Raw genomic sequence first — 25,375 nt, forward strand, 5'->3', positions numbered from 1 at the left:
TATTATTAATATACTAACTATCTATAAGTAACTAAGGTATAGAATCCTTTATAAGTAAGCTTTAAAAAAAGTAGATTACTATAAGTAAATAAAGTAAGGCTTAGTATATAACTTAAAAGATATTTTCTATTAAAGTATCTTTTTATTTAACAGCTAAAAGCATATCTACTATAATATAGGTATAGTATTTAACTAAAATATAATCTATAAATAGGGAAGGTACTTATATATATTCTAATAGCTTCTTCTTATATATCTAGTTAATAAAGATATTAAATATATTAGTATTAACTTAGTAAATAAAGATAATATTATTAGCTATTTATTTAAACTTACTAAATAGTATACCTTAAAAGAAGTCTAAATAGTACTAAAAAAGCTTTTTCTATTAAAGTATCTTTTTATCTAGTTAATAAAAATATTAAATATATTAGTATTAACCTAGTAAATAAAAATAATACTATTAGCTATTTCTTTAAACTTACTAGATAGTATACCTTAAAAGAAGTCTAAATAGTACTTAAAAAGCTTTTTCTATTAAAGTATTTTTTTATCTAAAAGCTAGAAGTATATCTACTATAAAGTAGAACTAATATTTAATAGAAATATAATATACTAAAAAGAAAGGTATTAGTATATTCTTTAATAGCTTCTTCTTATATATCTATCTAATAAAAAGGTTAAATATATTAGTATTAACTTTACTAATAAAATAAATACCTTTTATTACTACTTTATACTTTCTAGAAAGTATACTATAATAGAGTGTTAAATAGTAATAAAGAAGTTTCTTATAAAAAGTATATCTCTTTTTTTAGCTTTAGCTATAATAAAAATAGTACTTAACTTAGTAATTATACTTATTTTACTTTAGCTTTAACTATAATAAAAATAGTACTTATCTTAGTAGTTATAATTACTTTACTAGTAATAAACTCTAAAGGTAATAGGTTAAAAGAAGAGTCTAAATAGTATTAAAGAAGCTTTTTATAAAGAGTATATTTCTTTTTTATTAAATAAAAGTATATTTATTTATATAGTAAGTTAAATAACCTATTATTAAAACACTAATAGTAATAAATATAGGCTTTAACTAGATCTTTAGTATCTTTTAACTACCTAGTAGAGTATTTTAGAATATTAATAGTAGTATTAAAAGTTACTACTTAATTAAGCTTAAAATAGTAGTAGTACTTAAAGTCTTACCTAATAATAAAGACTTTACGTAGTATAAAAATACCTTTACTAATATACTTACTAGGCTATAATAGTTAAGAAATATACTATTTATAGTATAATCTAATATATAATAGTTATAAATATCTTTATATACTTATTATAAAATAAAGTATAAATTTACTTACCTATTTAATAATAAACTATAGTTATTTTATACTAAGTTTATATAAATTTACCTTATATTTTAAACTGTATTACAGTGTAAAACGTAGTCTTTCTTTTGTATTTTTTACCTAATAAAGCTATAGAGTAAATTACCCAATTTTGTACCTTAGTGCCAGCTTTAATAAAAGATAAAAGTTCTAGAGTATAAGCCCAAAATTTATAAGAAGGAGGTTAAGAAAACTACTAAAGACATAACGAGCTAATATTCCTAGTAATTTTGAGGTAGCTTAGTAAATTCCTAGGTTACGCCGAGTAGCTAGCTAGCTTAGCCTTATACACTCTCTTTACGGAAACCGGTAAGCAGGCTCCTGCAGTAGCACGGAACCTAGAAGTAGTAGTATCTAACAACTATAGTACAGCACTAGCAGAACAGTAGGTACGCCTTGGGGGGCCTATACCCTATTCTCTAAACTTTGTAGTGCCTGTAGTAATATACTCTATTATAGTCTGTGTACGTTAGTTATCTAGGATCCTTATAATCTTAGCTAGAGCACTAGATAGCTCCTTAGCTTATACTATCTATACCTTAGATTATATACCTATCTAGTTTATAATAATAGTAGCTTACTTATAAGTTAATAAATTTAAAGTTCTCTAGCCTTATAAGCTCTAGCCCTAGCTTTGCTAGACAGCGTTAGCCCCTAAGCTATCTTGCTACTATACAGTATAAATTAGTTAATACTATAGTACTAGATACTACTATACCTCTACTAGAAGTACTAAACTTAAGCGTATATTCTATACTACGTAGATAGAGGTTCCTAATGCGTTACTCTTACTACAAGACTACTTATACCTTAGATACTAATACCTAACTATACCTTACTAATATTAATTTAAATACAGAATAAGAAGGTTAAGACTAGAAAGGACTTCTATTATTATTACTAGTATTATCTATAAAGCTAAGGACGTAGAACTAGAACACTAGAGACCCTAGTAGACGCAGTAACACAGGATAAGATTACGCGTAAAGAAACTACTAAAGAGCTACTATTAGTCTACTAGTTTATACTCCTCTTTAATCTTTTCTATACTATACTACAGTTAAGCTATAGCTTTTTATAGTATATTACTATAGTATTTTTTTCCTACTACAGGATTACAGTCCTCTAAGGAGGTACTTACTAGTTATAGGTAAATACCCTTTCTAAATATAAGCGTTTTTACTGCTTCCCCTAGCGCTTATACACTACTAAAGTTACTATTTACTCTCTACTACCTACTACCTATATTACCTAACTACTTTCCTAAATAATTAATATTATATTACTATTTAGAAAAGGAAAGTAAGAGCTATTTATAGTACTAAAGCCTATAAAGTAACTTATCCTAGAGCTAGTACGTCTCTCTATAGATAATATACTATAATAATACTTACTAGTACTCTAGCTTTCTTAATACTTATCTTTATTAGATACTACTTACTCTAGTTACTACTAGCAGAAACACTCTCTTAACTTACCTAGTAGTAGTGCCTATAAACTTATCTCTACCTCTAGTCTCTAATAAGCTACTCTAATAGGTATAATACTTTATATATTACGCTAACACTATATAAGGCTATAGGGACCTTATACTACTATAAGCTCTTTAGCTTACTAGCGTAATCTAAGCCTTCTATAAAGTCCTGTTTTCTTTCTAAGAAGTTAGAATATTGTATTAAAGCTCTACTATAGTTTAATCTTAGGCTGTATCCTAATAATATTCTAGTTAGTAGAGGTTTAACCTAGACAGTATCCTTAGCTACCCTTATACTTAGATAATTATAACTAAAGGATACTATTATATATAATAAGTAGTAAAGGTAGCTACTATAGAGTTTATCTTTAGTAGTTAGGATATAATTAATAGTAAGGTATACTCTGTTTAGTTAGAATAATAATATTAATAGCTAGAACTATAAGCTAGTATACCCTAATTAGTAATATCCTTAAGCTCCTTTATAACTAAGCCTATAACTTATTTACCTAAACCTAAGCTATAGGTTATCTTAGTAACTACTAAGTAGCTATAATTAGAAAGCCTTCTGTTTCTATTCCTAATACTAGACTAGTAATAATATAGTTACTAAGACTATACTAACTTATTATTTAATTCTATACCTACTAACTAGCTACTTCTAATTACTCTATTAGAGTAACGCTAGGATAGCCTAGCTAATAACTAGTTAATATACTAGAAAGTGCCTATATAACTAGCTACGTATAGACGCTAGTAGAGGCTATAAAATATACTACTCTAGGTAGAATAAATACTCTAACCTAACCTTGCCTAAGAGCTCTATATAGTATAAGCTTAAGAGGTTAAAATAATAGCTAGTTTAGTATAATAGAACTACCTACGTAAACTTACAGCTATTAATAATCTAGCTCTACTATATAGCTTACCTATAGTGTAGAACCTATAGATATATAAAGAGTATTATTTAAGATTAGTATAACTATAGGAATATTTCTACCTAGCCTAAGAGCTAATAAACTCTAACCTAATCCTACTATCTTAGTCTTGTTTTAAATAGGTATCCTAAATAGGCCTATTTAGATAAATAATAAATAGAAATAATTAGGAAGACGTACTAGCGCCTTAACCTTAACCTATAGTGTTACTAGCACTATTACCTTAGGTATCCCCTACGCTGTACTTAGGTAGTAATATACAGCTCCTACCTTAGTATAGCCTATAGATTTTAACTCTACCTAGACACATTAATAGAATACTACCTATAAGGCTACCTCTTATAAATAAGTTCTAATTCTATATACCTTTTTTCTAATAAAGGACTCTATAGCTTTTTAATAAACTAGCTACCTCTTTAATAAGGATAAGGTCTCTATAATAAATATATTCTTAGGCTAGTCTACTTAATAAAGAAGGTATAGTATTTTTAAGAGTATAAAAGTAATAGCTTACTAGTATATTTATAGCTATATAAGTAGAAATTTATAAAAGCCTTTAATAATACGTAGCTTATATACCTACGTTATCTAGATATAAGCTAGCCTACTAGCCTAGTATATAAGACCTAAACTTAGCAGAAGTATTTATATCTAGGGTAAACAGAAATAGAGCTACTACCTAGCTACTATATAATCTAACTAATGTATAGATTTACTTAAGTTATAAAGAATATATATACCCTTATAATTAGAACTATTTTTGCGAAGACCTAGAACTAGATTCCTACTACTACTAGTAAATAGTAGAGCCTAATTACTTAGAACCCTAGCCCTATTAATAATATTATAGCGCTAATAATACCTACCTAGCCTTATATAATTAAGCCTTATAAAACTACTTTCTCTTACCTTAAGATATATATATAGCTAAGGAGAATAATTATATTAAAGTAATAGGTAGTAATATAAAATTTACTCTAGAACTTATTAGTTTCTTTAACCTAGATACATCCTAATCTAATTACCCTAAAGACACTTTTAAGATTAGTAATAGAATATATTACTATAATATACAGGACTTTTTAGACGCAGCTAAATAGGCTATTCTTATATATATAATAACTAAATATTTAATTTAAAATAATCTTTATTTATATTTTTAAGGTATAGCTACTTTCTAGTTTTAATCTAAACTAAGCTTTAAAGCAAGGATAGAGGTTATCTATAGTAAAGGAATTAGAACTTAGCGTAAAAAGCTAATAGTAAAGTACTACTACCTCCTAGTAGTAGCTTTAAAACTTCTTACTGCAGAATACTATATACTAGAAGATTTACTCTAAAACTATTTCCTATTAGAATAGTATATAAGTATTATACGCCTTTATTAAGATACTAAGTTAGAAATAGAATAACACTAGTATACTGTATAAGTATAGAACCTAATAGACTTATACTTTTAGTACTATATCTTTATACCTACTTAAGAGGTTTCTTTAAGTAATTTTATTTATACTCTTAAAGAAAAGTTCCTAATTCTATAAGAAAGACTTAAAGCTAAACACTCTACTAGTAAGTACTACTTCTAATAATTAAGTAAGGTAAGGCTATACTATAGTTTAAGCGCCTTAGTAAAGGATAACCTAGTTGCCTAAAACTAGTACTTAAGCTAAGGTAACTAAAACTTTAATTAAGTATTAGAATATACCTTAAAAGCCTCTTCTCTATCTAATAATATATATGCGTAGTAAGTTAACTACCTAAATAGTTACGTTTTAAGGAGCTAGAACGTAAACCTAAGTACCCTAGAATAGCCTTTCTACTGTAACTAGGAAGGTAATCTACTAGAGCGTAATTATAATAATAATTAAAATAGCTACTGTAGACTATATAATAAACCCTAGAGAACCTATAACGCTAACTACTATATAGATACAGCTAATATAGATAATACTATAGACTTTACTACTAGAGAAAATAATAATTTTTAGCTCTCTATAAGCCTATTTAGTTCCTTGCTATTAGTTTAGAGTAACAATAGTTAAGATAATTAGAAATAATATACTATAGAAGATTACTAGGGTTAAGAGGATAATTCTAATAATTTCTACCCTAATACTTAGGCGCTAAGAACCTAGGACATAGGCAAAGTCTTAGACTATAATATAGGTCTTGTTTCTGCCCTAATAACAGACTATATAGCTACTTTAGATCTAGGTAATATAAACTATATATTAGCTATATACATTAATATTAACTTACACTAGTTAGAAGGTATATTAAGAACTTATAAATGCTGCTTATAAATTTTTATATTAGGAAATAAGCTTTACTCTTACTTATAATAATATAATAGTACTCTGTTACTTCCCTCTAGTTACTATTAAGCGTCTCTTAGTAAAACAATAGTAAAACAGTATAAATAAGACACTAACACTATATTAACCTTGCCTATAGTTCTAGATTAATTAGATTTATAATATATTAAGTTAACTATACCTATTCTACTAGACAGGCTTAAGAGAATCTATAACTAGTATTATATTAAGATATAAGTTAAGGTATTACGCACTAAAGAAGTTCTTAAAGTTACTCTAGATACAGGGACTATATATACCCTAGCTAACTAAGTATTTATGTAAAAATACTTTCTAGACGTAGTCTAGGCTCTCCTTAAGAAACCTATTACTACTATAGGTATTAGAAAGAATAGAGTTACTTTAGTAGAGGTAGCTTATATTACCTTATATATACTATCCTAATTACCTTCTAGAGAATAGGTCTTTATACTCTAGCATATTTACGTATTTATTCTAGACTACTTAGTACTAAATATTCTCTTAGGAATTAATATGCTTATACTATAAGCTGTAGTAATTAACTTAAAATGTAAATATATAGTATAGCTATACTATAAAAACACAGCTACTTTAATTACTTACTAGCTAAAGCATCCTAACGCTATAAAGAAACGTAAGTTAACTATAAAGATATATATAGTAGTTCTAGCCTACTTAGTAGTATAAGTCCTAATATATATTATAAACAGGAAGTGTCTCTATAAAAATTAAGACTACCTACTTAAGGCTAAATAAGTACTACTATATAGGGCATCTATCTACTATAGCTTAATATGCTAGGATATAATATACATTCTAGTATAAAATAATATAGATACAGTAGTTTATATTTACTAAAGAACGCTGCTAGAACACACTATACCTATAGATATTAATAGAATATACTAGGTAGACCTAGTAGAATATAGTCTAGTAGCCCTTCTAGATCTATATTGCTTTATAGTATTAGAATATAAATTAGTAAATAGGGTAACTTACTATAGAACCTTCTAGCAGATTAAGACCCTTATAAAGATTATTATAAGATTTCCTAACCTCTATACAGATTAATAAGGTATTATTAATATTTCTCTAGACTAATAGATATAAATACTGCTAAAAGATAGTTAGTAGTCTAATAAGTTCTCTACTAAAGTTTATCCTCTAAGCTTCTAGGATAAGTAGTATATTAATAAGGTTTTTAATTAACTCTATAGTAATAGAAAAATAACCTAGTTAACTTAATATATACCTTTTAGTACACTAGTATTTATTATATAGAAGACGTACCTTAATAACTAGAGAGTTATTTAATAGAAGGGCTGCCCTGTAATTAATATACATAAGCTAAATAATTAGATTATAAAGGATAGCTATCTACTTACTAACTAAAAGAACCTCTTAATCTTAATATCTAGGGCGAAATACTATATAGTTATAGATAGGCTCTCTTACTTCTACTAATTCTTAGTATAACTAGAAGACTAATTTACCTATACTATTAACTCCTATTAGGGATAGGAAATCTTAAATATTACTAGAATAGGTTATTAGAATTTAGTGCAATATATATAGAGGTAGAGAGACCTTATCCTTAAGAATCTTTCTTTTACCTAAGTATACGTTAATAACTTTGTTATTTTTAGTAATACTTAGGAGGAGTACCTAACATATCTAGAAATATTTCTTAAATAACTTAATAAGTATAATTTTAGCCTTACCCTAGTAAAAGCTTATATTGTATATCTAATAGTAAAACTACTAAGATAATAAGTTAATACTTTTAGCCTTAGTTTAACACAGAAATAGATAGTAGTACTATATAACCTAAGGTTCCTAAATATAGCTGTAGACCTAGAAATATATATTAGCGCAGTTAGTTTTCTTTAGAATAAGACTTCTTACCTTACCTAACTTTCTTACCTACTTAAGGAGCTTAAGACAGAGCTGTTATAATTTATAAAGGAGAAAAAGAGCTTTAGGCAAAAGTAAAAGGTAAAGAATATTACTATTCTAAAGACAGGACCTCTGTATAATATGTTTAATAATATCTAATTCCTTTAGGAAACTTTAATTAAAACTTTCTACTCTAATCCTAGATATATAATGTATCTAGACGTAGACAGCTTACGCGCTTTTAGAATAGGCACTATACTATACTATATTAAGAGCAACCTAACCCCTAAAATAGAAGATTTAAACGTTTTAGATAGGCTAGTTAATAATAAGATAAATCCTATAGCGTAGCTTAAGTAGGTAAAAGATTTTAAAGCAGTATTAATTAAACTAATTCTCTTTCTTAGTAAGAACCTTATATTAGCTAAGTAATAATATGCTCTAATAGAATTAGAGATAGTAGGGGTAGCCTAAGTAATTTAAAAAGTCTAGTATATCTTTAAAGGAACTCCTAAGACTTACGTATTTATAGATTACTTTACTGTTATAGTAATTACTTAGTAGAAGTACCTTATAGAGATAGAGTTATTAGTAAAATTAAATCTCTAACTAGTAAACGCCTTAATATATATCTAATAATTCCTAAATCTAGATGTTAGATACTGTTCTAGCTGTTACTATCTAGTCCCTAACGCCCTTAGTTATCTAGATAATACTAAGCTTCTAGAGAATAACGTCTTAGGTAATACTCTTAATAACTTACTATATATATTTTACGCTATACTTATTAAGATATCCTAGCTATTTAAGGACTAGCTTAAGCTTATATATATAGAAGACTCTATCTAGAAACGTGTCCTAGAGGTAGTTTCTAGAATATAAGATAATAATAAGTATAGGCTAATAACTAAGAAGGAACTAGCTAGAGAAGGAGATAATATAAGCTTAGTTACTACCTTTCTATTATTACTAAGACTACAGTATTACTTAATAGCTAGCCTTTATTTCTCTTTAAAGGATAGCTACTTATACTACTATAACTAGAATAATAGATAGAAGCGCCTTTACGTCCCTAAGGCCTTTACTACTTAGATCTTTTAATAAGCTTATAATAATACGTACTACTAAGGTTTTTACAGAGCCTATAAATATATTAAAGCTTTATTTTATATTTACTACTTTACCTAAACTTTATATAAGTATATCTTATATTACCTAGCCTATCTCCTTAGCTAAACCTGCTAGTATTACTAATATAAAGACTTATAACTAGTTAACTATCTAGAGTAACCTTTTAAGATAATTTATATTAATATTGTTATAGGTATACCTAAGATAAGGACAGGAATAAATACTTTTATAATAGAGACGTATTATATTTCTAAGATAATCTATATAGAACTAGGGAGATATAATTAGAGTAGATAAGAATAGGGGAGTGCTCTAGTATAAGGCTATTTTACGTAAGGATAGAGACTTTAGTAAGGACTAATTTTAGACTAGGATAAGTATTTTTTGTAAGGGGTTTTTACAGTAATAACTAAAGTGTTTAGAGAAATATTTTTTAGTACTGCAGCCTAGTATCTAGAAGCAGATAGCTAAAGTAAATAAATAAATTAAATAGTTAAAATAGCTCTACGTTTCTTTATTACTAAATATCTAGATATAGACTAGACTAATATATTACTATATATCTAATTTATACTTAATTACAGCGCTAATACTTCTACTAGCGTAGCTCTATTTAAGTATATATATAGTTTTATCCTATACTACAGTCTTAACTTACTTTAAGAATATAATAACCTTACTTATAAAGAATATATATTACTCTACCTCTAGATTTAGGACTAGGTTAAGGAAGTAGTAGCTTTTGTAAAGCTTTGTATAAAGTTCTATAAAGTAAAATATAAGCTCCTAGTCTAATTTAAGCCTAGTAATTAAGCACTTCTTTAACTCTATAATAGCTATAAATTAGAGGGCTACCTAAATAAGAAGCTAAGTTACTAGTAAGAGGGCCTAGTAATAATCTTAGAAAAAATTAAAAGGAACGTATACTATATTAAGGTCCCTGCTAGGATAAGAATATATAACGTTATTATAGTCTACTAACTTAAACCTATGCTATAAGGCACTAACCTATATAGCTATAATTTTCTACTATAATAATTTAAGGTTCTTAGTAAGGGTAAACTACTATATTTCTAAGCCTTTAACTATATTATTAAACGCTGTATTAATTAAGATACTAGCGTAGTTAATTACTTTATTAAATAGTAGAATAAACCCTACTTATATAATAAATAGGTTATAGCTATTAATATATAATCTATAAAAGAAATAAGAGATAAGTTTAATAATATATATCTACTTATAATCTAGGATCTATGCCTCTAGTAGAGGATCTGCTTCTACCTTACTAGAATATAGGTAGTAGATAGACGTACGTAGGGTCCTTGCCTAAAATAACACAATTATAATAAAATATAACTACCTATTATTTCTAATTAGCTAGATATAATTGCTAACTAGGCTAATAATAACTCTAATTTAGACTTTATCTCCTAACAGAGCACTAAATAACTACTAGAGTATTACTAGAATATAATATTACTTATACTAAGGAATAGTAAGTCTATAGATAAGGCTATAGGAGAATATTAGAATTATATATTAAATCTAATAGATCTCCTACTAAGGAAATCTATAAGGAGGCCTATACTATCCTAGAAGGCTAGACAGCCTTCTAAAGACTAACCTCCTATATATATAGGTAACTTAGGAGATATTTATATTTAGTTATTAAATATATATAAAGATATTAATATATTTATACCTTAGACGTACCCTAACTTATACTACTAAGAAGAAATTATAGAAGGGGAACCTCCCTTAGCTTATAAATAAATATATTCTTAACTTTTAGATTTTTAGGCACTAATACTCTAGGTAACTAAGTAATAATCTTAGTACTTTAGATTATATACTATTTTAGTACTATACAGATAGTAGGTAATATAATTATACTTACTACTATAACACTAAATATTATAATAATAGTTACTTTCTAGTAATACTTTGTTTTAAGTAAGAGAATAATAGCTAATAATAGATAGAAGCTAGGCCTACTAGTATAGTATCTAAGCCTTAGCTCTCTTACCTATTTTGTTAACTATTACTTACTCTCTTACCTATAATCTAGAATTAATATATATATTTAAGCTACCTACTATAGTTTTTATCTATTACTCTTATACCTTACCTTCTTAATAATTAGATTATAAATAGACCTAAGATTATAGTAAGCTTATTATTAAAGCCTATACTACGCTACTATAGCCTTAAAACGTAACTATAACTTTCTAAATCTAATAGCTTATTAATAATATTAAACTACTCTAATACTCTAGTGTTACTCTAAGCCTCTAGTACCTTAAAGGTATATAAGTCTATAAAGGAGATTGTACTAAAACCTTTAATAGAGGAAACCTGTCCTAAGAACTTAATTAATAGGAACGCTTTAGAACCTTACCTATAGTACTTATAGGATATAGTAGGTACTTTAAGATAGGTCTTAGAAAATATTTTTATAAATAATACAGAGACCTTTAACTAAGAATAATATAATAAGAAAGATAAGTTACTGTAAAAACTATAGTATATTATAGTATTTATAGAATTAGTTAAAGTATATATAATAAACCTTTAGTAAGCTATTTATAATCTAAGTAATAACGCTAGAATAAATGTTATATAATATAACTTTTAACCCTAGAACGTCTTAGTATAGTCTTAAAACTATAAAGAGGCCTTTCTAATTACTAAGGTAATTATAAGGAGTAAGTAATATAAATATTATAATACTAAACTACTTAGCTATAATAATTAATTTCTAAGTTCTTTTAGTATATCTACTATAGTAATTCTAGAGGACTATAAACCTATAGCCTAATAATTAAAATATTCTATAAAGAAACTATACCTAGAACTCTTAGGAAGTAAACTTACTAGTCCCTTAATAAAGTTTATTATACTATTTACCTCTATAGGTAATACTAGTACCTTAGTAAGGGTAATTACTAAGAAGACTACTATAACCTAGGAGGACCTACCTATATCTAAGAAGATAAAGAATAAGTACTCTAGCCTAAGTAAATATACTAATATTTCCTACGTACTTTATTACGCTAAGGTAAGTAGTAAGTAGACTAGAGGATTAAAAACTATTAGAAGTAACTATATAGTTTTAGTCTTAGTAACTATATCTACTAGCTCTAAGTATAACTCTATAGCCTCTTTCTAGTAATATAAGTCTATATATATATATAGATAGGGAGTAGGCTTTATTACCTATCTCTACTTTACTTTTATATTATACCTCCTCTGTAATACTAGCAGGACTAAGACCTATAAAAAAAAGATTAAATATAATAATATTATATAGAATTTTAGCCTTCTAAAGAAGATAATTCTTTGCTATATATCTAATAATATTAAAATTAATACTAAGGGCTAATTTATTTAGGTAGCAGATACTTATATCTCTAAGGTAAAGGATAAGGATAGATCTTAGTAAATTATTAACTTTAAAGATATTATCTATATTAGCCTAGACACTATTTTAAATAATCTTATCCTAGGTATAAAGTTTAAGGAAATTGCTAACTTAAAGATAAAGGCTAGAAAGTTTACTAACCTAATAGTTATAGTAGTAAAGGTAATAGTTAAGTAACTTCTTATTAAAACTAATAAGAAGAGTACTAAAAAGAAAGCGCCTTATTAGAAGTAAAAATCTATAAATACTAGTATAAATAATAATACTAACCTAGCTCTACCTTCTAAATACTCCTAAGTAAAGAATAAGCTTAAATATTAACTAGAGTCTTTTAACCTAGCTATAGAAGAAGGAGACAGCTTAATTAGTAATACTAAGAAAGATACTAAAAGCTAGGTAATTACTAACAGCCTTACTAACTCTATAGTAGATAATAATAGTAAAGATATAAAAGACTTAATTATAACTAGTAATCTTGTACTACTTTAGGAGCTAGGATATATTACTTAAGGGTTCTTAGAAACTAACTCTCTTAATATATATTTTTACTTTAGGGAAATAATAAACTAGATAACCCTAAACCTCCTATACTTAATAAGTAAATAATCCTAGACCTTAGTAAACCCTAAAGCTAGAGAACTGCTACGTTAACAAAGTAAGAAGAAAGATAATAGAACTATAATATAAAACTCTATACTAAATACTGTAATTACCTACGTTAACTAAAGACGTAACTTTATAGTAATTACCTTATTTTAATATAATATTTATTCTAGAATAACTCTATACTTATATTAGAGTAAAGATATATTATAACTATATTTACTTTACTTTCTTTATTTCTAATAAATATATCTATCTTTTATAGTACTCTAGCCTTTATAAGAAGCGTATTTTTTAGCGTATATTAGTATAGGCTAATACCTTACTTTTCTAGTTTTACTACTTTTAGTAAATTATCCTTATAGGAACTATATCTTTCTTAAGTATATTAAAGACTAATATATTATTTACTATACGCCCTAAAAGAGCCCTAGATAAGCTTTACCTCTTTTCTACTATAAAATAATATAAGGTTATCTACATCTTTCTTAAGTATATTAAAGACTAATATATTATTTTACTATACGCTCTAAATAAGCCTTAGATAAGCCTTACCTCTTACCTACTGTAAAATAGTATAAGGCTATTATATACAATACTACTAGAAATAATTGCCCTAATATTAGTAATATTACTGCTAGATAATATGCCTTCTTAATTTATAGATAGGTTTAGAACTAAGAGATAGAAGTAGAACTAGAGAGAGTAATTAGGATATATAAATCTTGCTCTTAAAGGAACAGATAGCTAGCGTTTTAATTTTTCCTTTATTTTTCCTAAAGAAACTAAGGCAATAGCTTATAGCCTAATAATTATAGATAGGTTAGGATAAGCCCTAGGCAATATTATAGTCTGTGTATGTTAGTTATCTAGGATTCTTATAATCTTAGCTGGAGCACTAGATAGCTCCTTAGCTTATACCATCTATACCTTAGATCACGTGCCTATCTAGTCTGTAACATGCTCTAGTGGGGACTTTGCTTGTTAAGACAACAACTTCAGTTCCGGGTCTTAAATTCATGGGTTGTGAATATCTTTACAATCACGCCTAGCAGCCTCACAATATCCCCAAGGCACATTTGGAGCGAGGTTAGCGCTGTGGCTGAAAGTCTAGCACGTTGTTTCGGGCCAACGCGTAGTCTCGTGACCAACATCTCATAAAGGAGCAACCAACTAATCGACCAACTTACCAGGGCACGAGTGAAAGGCAGTTACATATTAAGAACAGGCCTATAGCTAAACGGTAAATATATTCAGATAACCGGGTTTTCACTGATACTCTAGTAGGAGGTTGTGATCTAGTTTAGCTAAGGTGTATATATACTAAATTGCAAATACCTAGTTCTAATGTATGTAGCGCGAGGGTATACGAAAACACACGCCAAACCCTAGTCTAGATTTATCGCCCTTCTATATCCAACCCAGCAAACCTCCCCAATAGAAAACAAATCAAGCATCCCTATGCCTCTCATACTCCTCCACCTCCCTCCTCTTCCTAGCATGCTCGCCCCAAATCCCCCAAAAGCACGCCAATACGCCCAACAAACTAGACACAAGCGTAACATAATACGCCGTACGATAGCACTCAATCCCCACCTCACAATTCCGCATCCCATCCCGCCCAACAACCGAATGCGCGTCAAACGCCGCGCCGTAGAAAAGATTGAACACGTTCCCGCTGATAACAGGCGCGAGCGTCATGAAGCCCCAGTTCACTGAGAAGCCGTCGGGGCCGAACGCGTCGACGACGAGGGCGGGCAGGACGCCGAATAGCGCGCCGTACGCGAAGCCCGATAGACCGGAGACGGCCCATAGGAAGTGCGGGTCTGCGATACGGATGGCGCATAGTTGGGCGAGGGCGAAGACGGTGGCGGAGATGGCGGCGCACCAGAAGCGCGAGTGGCCGAGGCGCTTGACGATGATGTCTGAGCCGATGCCGGAGAAGAGACGGCCGAAGAAGGAGCAGATGGAGAGGATGGAGACGTGCCAGAGTTGGCGGTGGGCGACGAAGTCTGGGGTTGCGGATTTGTCCCAGTAGTTCCAGAGGGCTTGGACGTCGTGGCCGATGTTACTGTGCTCGTTAGTGTCTTTGGTAGGTTGTTGGTGGGTGGGTAAACGCACTTTATAGTCATCAAACCCACACCGGTGAGCAGCGCCATCAGGACCCATAGCTGCCAGAACTCGGGCTTGTAGAGCAGCGCCAGTCCCGTTATATCTGGACGATGTGAGTGAGCGGACTTCTTACATGTGGCGTCGTCGTCGTCGACATCTCCGGGCCCGGAGAGAAGGGAGGAGCATTCATCAGAGGCACGACCTTGTTCTTCGTCGTCTGCTGGAAGTAGTTGGCAGCTGACAAGGGTATGCAGGGGTAGTAAGGAAACATGAGACGTACTGATTTCTTGGGTTGGAAGAACACGCGTGCTGTGTTTGCTTCCTCCAGATTTTGTGCGGTGGAGGACATTGGAGTCCCGTCGAGGACGCTCGGTGGTTGGGAGGGCTGAATAGGTGGTGCTCTGGCGGTCTACGACAATAAGGAAGGGTATGGAGATTACGACGAGAAGCGAAGTTGCTAGAGAAAGCATGAGAAGCATGCCAGAAGTATCACCGGGAAACGCTACGCCTGATACAAGTGTGAAGAAGAATGCGCTGAGTCCGAATGCTGCCAGAGGAAAGGCTGTTGCCGTGCCGCGGTGTGTTGGCCAGTTGAGGGTTGCTGACAGTATCAGTATAGACAGTGAGATAGTGAAGACTTGGAATTACCTGTTTTCAAAGCGCCCTGGAACGCAGCACAACTTCCCACACCGCTCATAAAAGAACAGAAGGATATCATCGACAAGTTCATATATCCAGGACCCCCATCGTATGCTGACAGAAGTCAGTGCTGGTTTCTACAATCATTTCATGAAGCATACCCAATTTGATGGGATAGTAGCCGCCTAGCAGCGCAAACGCGCCTATGAGAGTCGACAAACGTGGACTCTTCTTATCCGTAATGAAGCCTACAGGGATACCTGCGGCATACATGCCCAAGTTCGCTGCTGTGCCCTGTTGACGATGAGAAGGTGTTTATGCGAGGGTAGAGGGTCGATCGTACAACAACATTGCTTTCCGTCGCGGACAGCTGGAGCTTATCGGCGAACTGCGGTGCCCATGCTCCGTATGCGTACTGGAGATGTTAGTATTCGTCATACAATCTGGACTTGAAACACACATTCGTCCCGCAGGCGAGCGCAATGATAGTCGCGGCGACGACGGACACAATACGCGTCTTCTTGTGGAGGACAATTTCTTCCGCGACCATTGTGGTCTATCAGGGTGGTGTTTTGGGTGTTACGAAATCATGCATGCAAGATAACGCGTATACAAGACGAAAGCGATTGCGGTAGTTCTGAAGCCGAGGGAGGTTGATTGAGAGGATGAATGGACGTCTGGGCCAGCGCGAAACGTATCAGACGAAAAGAAGCAAGAAGAGAAGCGAAAGAGCGATCCAAGGTCAAAAGATTGTCTGAACCGAGTCCAAGTGAGCGAGTGAAAGTGCGACGTTGAGTGACATGTGGTCGGAGATAAGGTGGCCAAGGCGGCAGGATCCGCGACATCGTCACAGCGCGTGAAGTTCGACGCCTCCGCCTCCGCCTTCTTTGAACCACACCACACCCCTACACCACACCACCAACATGGGCGCATTACTGTCCATCCCCTTCCTGGCCATGCCCGCCATGGGCACGGTATGTGTATCTGTTATATGGGGATGCGCGCGCTGACACGGACCAGGTATGGAGCATGGCCGCCTCCTGCTGTGGAGCAGCAACATGCAGCGCCGTTCTGGGCTCGTGTGGAGGGAAATGCGGCAACAGGTACGGCTCTGTAAAGCGACAGTCGCATGCAGCACATACTGACGGCCTCGAAGCATCGCCACCCGTATCGCCTACGCGCTCCTCCTTCTCGTCAACTCGATCATCTCATGGATCATGCTCACCGACTGGGCCATGAAGAAGCTCGCCCACCTGACCCTGGACTACGTCGACATCAAGTGCCATGGCGAACTGTGCTACGGATACGTCGCTGTGCAGCGCATAAACTTCGCCCTCGGCTTCTTCCACGTCATCATGGCCCTCATGCTCATCGGCGTGCGGTCTTCCAAGGACGGGCGCGCGCCTATCCAGAACGGCTTCTGGGCGCCAAAGGTCTTGGGCTGGATCCTGATGATCGTCCTCACCTTCTTCATCCCCAACTCGTTCTTCCTCGTCTGGGGCCAGTACATCGCCATGATCGGCGCCTGCCTCTTCCTGCTAATTGGACTCATTTTGCTGGTTGACTTGGCGCATAATTGGGCCGAATACTGCCAGGAGAAGATCGAGACGTCCGAGTCGCGCGTCTGGACTGGACTGCTTGTCGGTTCTGCCCTGTCCATGTACCTGGCTTCCATCGCCATGACCGTCGTCATGTACATCTACTTTGCCAAGAGCGGGTGCGGCATGAACCAGGCAGCCATCACGGTTGGTAACTCAAACTATGCGCTGTGAACCTTGCTAACATTTCTAGATCAACCTCATGTTCCTGCTCGTGACATCAGTCATCTCCATCCACCCAGCCGTCCAGAGCGTCAACCCCCGCGCCGGTCTCGCCCAATCCGCCATCGTCGCCATCTACTGCACCTACCTGACCCTCTCAGCTGTAGGCATGGAACCCGACGACCACCAATGCAACCCCCTCATCCGCGCCCGCGGCACCCGCAAAGCCACCATCATCATCGGCGCAATCGTCACCTTCATCACCGTCGCCTACACCACGACCCGCGCCGCAACCTACGGCTTCGCGCTCGGCGCCCAGGGCAACTCCTACGGCAACGGCTACGCCCAAGTCAGCACCGACGACTACGAGCACGGCCTCGTCTCCCAACAACCCGAATCCCGCCGCGAAATGCGCCAAGCCGCCCTCCGCGCCGCCGTCGAATCCGGCTCCCTCCCCGCCTCCGCCCTCGACGACTCAGACTCCGACGACGAAGACGACGATTCCCCCTCCTCCAAAGCCCCACGCGACGACGAACGAAACGCAACACAGTACAACTACACGCTCTTCCACATCATCTTCTTCCTCAGCACGACTTGGGTCGCTACCCTGCTTACGAGCAACTTTGACGAGACGGTGCAGAATGACTTTGTCCCTGTCGGTCGCACGTATTGGGCGAGTTGGGCGAAGATTATCAGCGCGTGGGTCTGCTATGCGATTTATGGGTGGAGTCTTGTTGCGCCGCTTGTCCTGCCCGATCGGTTTGATTATTAGGGAGGGATGACAGTGAATGGAGGGTGTGTAAGGGAGGTGTATTACTGAATGTTTTTTTTCGTCACTTTGGGCTTATGCGGTGCTGTGTGTATTCTTGTATGAATTTGTGTGTGTATGTATGTATGGAGATGGCATGTTACTACTGGACTTTTCTTTCGCAACGTTTGTACACATGTACTGTGCATGTTGTTGAATGTGTCGGGATATGCATTGACAAGTTCGTGACGGGCGGGTCTGATCTCGCACCTCCCCTCCACTCCACCAGTTCCCCACGTTGATGGTTCCCCCGCAACATTTTCCCTTTTGACATACGCACTATCCCCGCATGATATGCGTGAACTCACTCGTTCCTAGTGGCAGGTTTCTCCCACAAGCTGCTCTGGCGCGGCTATGCATACTGCGGGACTAGAGCAAAGGCGGGATTGTCTGAGTGGTAGGCGAGATAGTGAGCAGCATAGCGGGAGGCAAGTGTGTGGCCATGGTCCTAGGCTTGGGACATGGTTGCAGGGTGGATGTTGGTCAGTTGTTGTTTAGGGATGGGGTTGATAGCGGGAGGTCAGTTCTGCGCATGCTAGCTTTGCCGTTTTGCGATGGCGATGGGGCGTAGTAGACGACGGTGAAGTCGTGGTCGATATCTAGCCTTGCGTGGGAATGAGCATGAATGTAGATGGTGGATGGGAACTACGTCTCCATCTTCAGCCTGAGTCAACCTTATCAACAACATCGGTCTTTGTGGCTCGTTTTCTCCCACGAGCGGGGATTTTGTTCAGAGCCCCTGGAGGACGGCCGCGCCTCGTCTTTACGATACGGGGTTCGTTGACTGAGCCGGGCGGACGGCCTCGTTTCTTCGGCCCAACATCGCGAGAAGGGGGTTTCTTCGGCCCAACATCGCGAGGAGGGGGTTTCATACACAACAGCCTCGGATCAACTTCACCACCGCGGGGATCGGGTTCCATATGCAATGTTGGGGGCCGGCCTCTCATGTCATCCTTTGGCTCCAGGATTTGTGCGCTCGCGACGATGCCAGCCGCCTTGAGCTCCTTGGTCGAAAGTGCTGGCATCTTCTTTCTCTCCTTACCAACGTATGCCGTGGTCTCGTTGACGACGTCGCCCATCAATTTGACTGTCTCTCGATCGAGCACATCTCCTCTGTCGGGAAAAATGGGAGAGCCCATCCATGTCAGTTGGATGTCTTTCTCTGTGCCTGAATTCTGGAAACGAGCAGCAGGTTTTGTTCTTTCCTTCTTCCCCGCACCTCCGTCTCCTGCATTCGATCGTCCAAACTCGGGCAGATGCGCCCGCGGTGTATGTCGGACAGTCACGCTCACCCCTTCGAGTCCTCTTTCTGATGCTGCACGATTCCATAAGAATTGTTGAATGGTCCCTTCCTGCGAGATCAACAAGAAACCCATAGGCCAATGACTCTTCCCCATGGCTTCCAATACGCCCTTGGTCGCCTTTTTGGTTGTGACCAGCAAGCCAAGCACCGCTTTGTTCCGCCAGATAGGAGGTACTCCCTGGAAGGATCCCTCCAGCTCGCGGATGTGCATGGGGGAGGCTGTAAGTTGTCGTACCTTGCATTGGATAATTACCGGCAGAGGTTCTCGCAGCGGCGCCAACACCCAATGACCAATGAGATCGATGCCAGCATCAAATCTGCGCCCGACTCGTAGAAGAGAAAACCCTAGACGCTGCAGAGCCAGCGCTGACACATACTCATAATGAGTGCCCACAAAGACGGTGGATAAGGGTGGGAGGCGTGTACGCCTCGCATATTTAAGGAACGAGGGCAATGAATTATGTTTTTGAGAGCCTGCTGTTATGACAATCTTGGGCACGTCTACGGGCGCAGCATTTCTGACGGACGTGGTTGCGATTCGGAGCGGGACGAAGTTTTGCGGCGTGGTTCGGGGGAGCCACGGAAGGAGCGATTTTTGTTTGAGCCACGTCGGGCGGAGGAGAGGTTGCATTGTGAGGTCAGAAGAATAAGAGACGGAACCACAACATATTTGCAAAGAACAATCTATGGCAGAGCACGGCGAGCGAGCGAGTGCTGCATGTGGGAGCAAGAGACGTGAGGCTTTCGCGTAACTTTTGAGTGCCAAGACTGACTCACGCTAGCTTAGCTTTACCGAGGGACCCTGGCAGGTTGTACTTATCGCATCCACCTCCAAAGCTCGACAATCTAACTTCCGCGATCCTCGCCACAATCCATTTGGACCCACTTGATAGACCTGAAATAGTTGGATTACCCTGCACTGTAGTTTCTTCGACGTCGTCGCCCCCCAGCCACAACCGTACCCATGGCCGACATCCTCACCCAGGTTCAGGATGAGATGGACATGGTAACTAGAACATCACCAAGCATGGTGTTGACAATTGGCGCTAATAACGTACAGCTACTCTTCATGATGCAAAGTCACTTCACATACATAAAAGACAAAGCCCCACCCAGCATACCTCCAGGCCAGCCAGAGGTCGACTCCTTCAACGAACGAGAAGCCAAAACCGCCGCCGAGAACCAAGCAACGCAGACTTCCACAGAACCCTCACAGCTTACACAGGCACCTCCCATCCTCCTCACCCAAGAAGAGTTCCAGAGCACCATCAAAGAGTTTGCGAGAGACATGGTCCTCAAACAACAGCAGATTGAATACCTGATAGCAAACTTGCCCGGCGCAAACACTAGCGAGGAAGAGCAGATAGCACGTATGAAGCAACTTGAGGGACAGTTGGAAGAACTTGAGACAGAGAGGCTGCAGGCAGTCAAAGAGAAGGATATGTTGCGGAACAAAGTGGAGGAGAAGATCATGGGCGTAGGCAGGATGCGGTAAACGTACGACATCAGCCGCACGTTCGACCTCGCGTTTGGAATTTTTACACCAAAACCAATCGAGGGGAGTTTGACAATCGATCGGGCGTTCACAATATGCGATATCGTTGGTAACTCTCGATGGTGTACACCAACTTTTCGAGCCTTCTACGCGCCTCGTCTGGAAGGATACTCGAGCTAAGATTCATTCGACGCTTTCGCCATACTCTGTCGAAGGCTCATTCCATTTCGATTATCCCTCGTCTTCCAGACTACCCAGCACCAAAAAGTCGGTATAGTTGACTTCACTATCAGCGCACATCGCCAGTCGAAACATGATAGCCTAGTCACTACGTTTAACCGCGAGACATACATTGTCGTCGAACACCTACCATCTCCGCGCATGTCTAGAAAAGCAAACTCACACAACCCCTGCCCTTCTGCTTCTCAACAGCTGCCATGCATTCCCATATCGACCCCACGCATCGTGTCGTTCAAGCTCCGGCTCGCTCCACTCAAACAAATATACAAACTCACCGCTACAACACCCCCACCCCTTACGGAACAACCGACCGATCTGCTCGTCCGCTGTACAATGCCCAGCAAGAAGACGCTCTTCGCACAATGAAGCGTCACCATGGCTATGGAGGGTTAGACGCATGGGGCGGAGTGGACGAGTATCTGCGCTGGAGAAAACTCGGCTTTGTACCCACGGAGAAGGGGTTAGTGCCAACAGGTAGGGGTGGAGAGATGGCGGAAGAAAAATTCCAACATTTGAAGGGGTTGGAGCAGGATGGGAAGGAGGTTCGGTGGAGAGACGGGGAGAATAGGACGAAAATGAATGGAGAGTCGCAGAAGAAAATCCATGGAGAGAGGGAACGAGGTGCTGAGAAAGAGAAGGAGACGAAGAAGAAGGAGAGGAGGGGGTGCGTTGTCATTGGAGAGCTGAGGAGAAGCGCTGCTGAGTAGATGGATATGATCCAGTGAGGTGTCGGTCGGCGAAGGAGAGGTAGTCCTTCATACCTTGGTTCTCTTTGGCCAGGGTTGTATCGCAGCCATACCATACCTAATTTAAAGGAATCGATCGACAGGCTTCAAAACAGTTTTACCATAGTGGGAGAGCATATCGGTTCATATCTATATATGCGTAAATCAACGATGGAAAAGTGGATGCAGTGTGTCTTTCTCACATTGATAGCTAGTGGTACCGGAAACGCGCTGTATTACGAGCTGACTATATCGCCTGCCGCATCGTTTAGATATCTAAAACAAAGAGATTAATTACAGTCTCGGTCGAAATTGAAAGACGTTCTTGTATTATGTTCATTGTTTGGCAAGTAATAAACTCATGCAGAATCTCAAATTGTGTAAGCTCCTGGCCTAACAGAAGTAATAGTCATGAACGGGGCGTGCTACGGATTATAATAGAGTTTGCATAGACTGGGATCACATGGAAGAAAGTGTTTTGTGACCTGAAACTATCATCCGCTCCTCATTGTACTTCTACAACTACTGACTACAACAAGTACTATGCCGATCTACACTATCCGAATACTACATAGCTTGACTCTTTACACCTAGACATGCCCCATGTCCATAGCCTTGCTTTTGTCTTCATAGTCACTGTCCTGTCGCCCAACATCCTTCCTCTCCCCCTTAGCAGCAGCCAAATCCGCATCAGCCTCAGCATCGAAGTTCCTCCCACGATACTCAGGTCCAATGAGCGTCAACAAAATGACATAGGCATACACACATCCCATGAAGATGCAGATAACCAAGCCATACTTGTAGCGCGTAACCTTGCCCTTGGGCGGCAGCGGGAACTTCTCGCCAATAGTCGTCTCGATCGTAGACGACGCGGAGGAAACGAGGTTGCCGAGCTGGTAACTCGTGCCGACGACGAATGTGCGGAACGATCCGGGAGAAAGCTCCATGAGGTGGATGGGGATGACGCCCCATGCACCCTGGACGCAGAATTGCTGGAAGAATGCTGCGGCGATGACGGCGTTGGAGGATGTGAAGGTGTAGGGGTACAGTAGTGCGCCGCCGATGATGCACATGACGATGATGCAGAAGCGACGGCCTAGGATAGACGAACTGTACCCAACGAGCGTACCGCCGGTCATGGCGCCCAAGTTCGCGACAACTTGCGTGATGGTGACTTGGTTGGCAGAGAAGTTGTACTGGTTGCTAAGCATCGTAGGGTACAAGTCCTGGCTGCCGTGGGACATGAAGTTGAAGCCAGCCATAAGAAGTACCATGTATACCAATAGCATCCAGTGCTTCTTCAGTGCGACTTTGCCTTCTTCGACGAAGAGCTTGGCTGCGTTGGGCTCTTCTTCACGGAGACGCTTGCGCTCCTGGTATGCCTGTGTTTCTGGCAGGCAGAGACGGAAGATTATGATCAGTACGGGAGGTCCTGCGCCGAACCAGAACAGCGGGCGCCAGCCGTGACCGACAGTGTTGACGAACGCGCGGGCGAATACAGTGGCGAGGAGGTAGCCGAATGCGTAGCCTTGCTGGAGCATGCCGGAGATGATACCGCGAGCAGCTTCAGGGCAATCTTCGAGAGCTAGGTGATGTTAGCCGACATGTACGGGTGAAGCAATAAGGAAGACTTACCAGTAGCAGCAGCATTGCCGTACAGCCCGCCCATCGCAATACCAAACATGGCTCTTACACCCAGGAACTGGTTATACGTTGTGCAAAATCCAGTACCCAATTCCAAGACGATGAACAGCAAGTTGTTGATAACGAACGGCCATTTTCGCCCAAACCTATCTGCTGCAAGTCCGAACGTGATACTGCCTACACTTCTCAACATCAGCACGAGAGTGATGCCCCATGTGATGTCTTTCTTCGTCTTGCCGAAGGTCTCGGCGAGGTCCTCGACCGTCAGTGAAACAGTGAAGAAGTCGAACGCATCCCATGTCCATGCGCAGAATGCGACTAGGAAGAACATCCATTGCTGGAAATTCAGCAGTCGGAGCAGCGCGATGGGATTGGCGACTTTGGCCATCGGAGGCTTGAGAGTCGATATACGTGTGGCGATGTACCGGCCGGCTGTCATCTTAGGCTCGGGTTGGACATACTCGCGACGCCCGGTATATGCCTTTGCGTCCGCCATGACGGGATACACTCGACGTCTCCAGACCGTTGCGAGTAAACGACAAGATGAGGGTTTATTCCTGAAGCTCCAAAATGCTTGTTGGGATAAAAAGCAATCAACTCATAGATAAGAGCGATAAGCTGGATCCTACGTGGGGACAAGAATGCAGTGCCTGCCGCATAAAGAAGAGGGAATTCCCCCCGTTTTAACCGCTCGTTTTCGTTCCACCCTCCAGACCGCTCAACAGATGCAGCACATACGCTAACCTATAGTCACAGCATCCGTATCAAACAATCCGCTACATCTGACTGGCTGACACGCACACAGTGCGGGGTCGCGAGAAGATCATGGGGTTGACGGGGATGTGATGGTCGCATTGTGGCATGCCGCTAGCACAGCTTATCCCCATTAAGGTGTCTTAGCGGCAGGACAAGCACCTGTCGTGGGCAGAAAAAGCTTTGAAGAAGAACGCCACTGATGCTTGGTTGACGAGGCGGCGACAAAAGCGCTGTTCGAGACGCCACCGAATGCTTGTCGGCATTGCTCTTTGTCGTTGCGGCATTGTCGCTGTATTTGTACATCGATAATTTGACCGCACTGTTGAACAATCGCAGAAATGCGGTACTCTAACCACGGAGGACATCCAGACTGTTCGCAAGCCAGACTCATCTTTTCCTCAAACTTGGTAAAGGTAGAGGAACCACGACGTTGCTAGATACCGTAGTATTCCCAACGATCTCCACTTACTCCTGCACCATGAGTTTGAGGAACTCCAAGTCCGGCCTTGCGCGATTGGTCACTACCGTGCACGACGTCATAGTGAGATTCATGGGCGATTCCCCGAGTGTCGCACAAAACTCCGAATAAACTCATTTCATCCACAACATTTTGAATGATTTGAATTTGGTTTTGGTTTCAATCGTCGAATCATCGTCTAATTCCAGCTCACTTTTAGAATATCGTGACCCTGACAATTAA

General features: G+C 38.1%; 6 protein-coding genes across 6 annotated transcripts; 3 read left to right on the plus strand and 3 right to left on the minus strand.

Moving 5' to 3' along the window:
- Positions 1–14,505: 14,505 nt before the first annotated feature.
- On the minus strand, positions 14,506–16,746 carry P153DRAFT_344220 (MFS general substrate transporter). The gene is made up of 7 exons (XM_033666043.1): positions 16,405–16,746; positions 16,288–16,359; positions 16,106–16,238; positions 15,954–16,058; positions 15,586–15,906; positions 15,315–15,525; positions 14,506–15,264 (listed from the first exon to the last, which is right to left on the minus strand). The coding sequence occupies exons 1-7, from the start codon at positions 16,492–16,494 to the stop codon at positions 14,643–14,645; spliced, it is 1,554 nt and encodes a 517-aa protein (XP_033522213.1). The 5' UTR covers positions 16,495–16,746; the 3' UTR covers positions 14,506–14,642.
- A 121-nt stretch (positions 16,747–16,867) lies between these two features.
- Positions 16,868–18,476, plus strand: P153DRAFT_387553 (TMS membrane protein/tumor differentially expressed protein; the record flags this gene model as incomplete). Its single annotated transcript, XM_033670660.1, has 4 exons — positions 16,868–16,918; positions 16,965–17,047; positions 17,101–17,689; positions 17,736–18,476. 4 exons carry the CDS (start codon positions 16,868–16,870, stop codon positions 18,474–18,476), a joined length of 1,464 nt encoding a protein of 487 aa, XP_033522214.1.
- A 1,100-nt stretch (positions 18,477–19,576) lies between these two features.
- On the minus strand, positions 19,577–20,446 carry P153DRAFT_267379 (uncharacterized protein; the record flags this gene model as incomplete). The annotated part of the gene is made up of 1 exon (XM_033662878.1): positions 19,577–20,446. A coding segment is annotated over one exon (870 nt), but the record flags the coding sequence as incomplete, so codon positions are not given.
- A 333-nt stretch (positions 20,447–20,779) lies between these two features.
- On the plus strand, positions 20,780–21,310 carry P153DRAFT_377329 (uncharacterized protein; the record flags this gene model as incomplete). Its single annotated transcript, XM_033669729.1, has 2 exons — positions 20,780–20,821; positions 20,876–21,310. 2 exons carry the CDS (start codon positions 20,780–20,782, stop codon positions 21,308–21,310), a joined length of 477 nt encoding a protein of 158 aa, XP_033522216.1.
- A 437-nt stretch (positions 21,311–21,747) lies between these two features.
- P153DRAFT_387556 (uncharacterized protein) lies at positions 21,748–22,257 on the plus strand (the record flags this gene model as incomplete). The annotated part of the gene is made up of 1 exon (XM_033670661.1): positions 21,748–22,257. The coding sequence occupies one exon, from the start codon at positions 21,748–21,750 to the stop codon at positions 22,255–22,257; it is 510 nt and encodes a 169-aa protein (XP_033522217.1).
- Positions 22,258–22,865: 608 nt separating this feature from the next.
- On the minus strand, positions 22,866–24,415 carry P153DRAFT_387557 (carboxylic acid transporter protein-like protein; the record flags this gene model as incomplete). The annotated part of the gene is made up of 2 exons (XM_033670662.1): positions 22,866–23,860; positions 23,911–24,415. 2 exons carry the CDS (start codon positions 24,413–24,415, stop codon positions 22,866–22,868), a joined length of 1,500 nt encoding a protein of 499 aa, XP_033522218.1.
- Positions 24,416–25,375: the final 960 nt, after the last annotated feature.

Source organism: Dothidotthia symphoricarpi (genome assembly GCF_010015815.1).
Source record: "Dothidotthia symphoricarpi CBS 119687 unplaced genomic scaffold P153scaffold_14, whole genome shotgun sequence".
NCBI classification, from domain to species: domain Eukaryota; kingdom Fungi; phylum Ascomycota; class Dothideomycetes; order Pleosporales; family Dothidotthiaceae; genus Dothidotthia; species Dothidotthia symphoricarpi.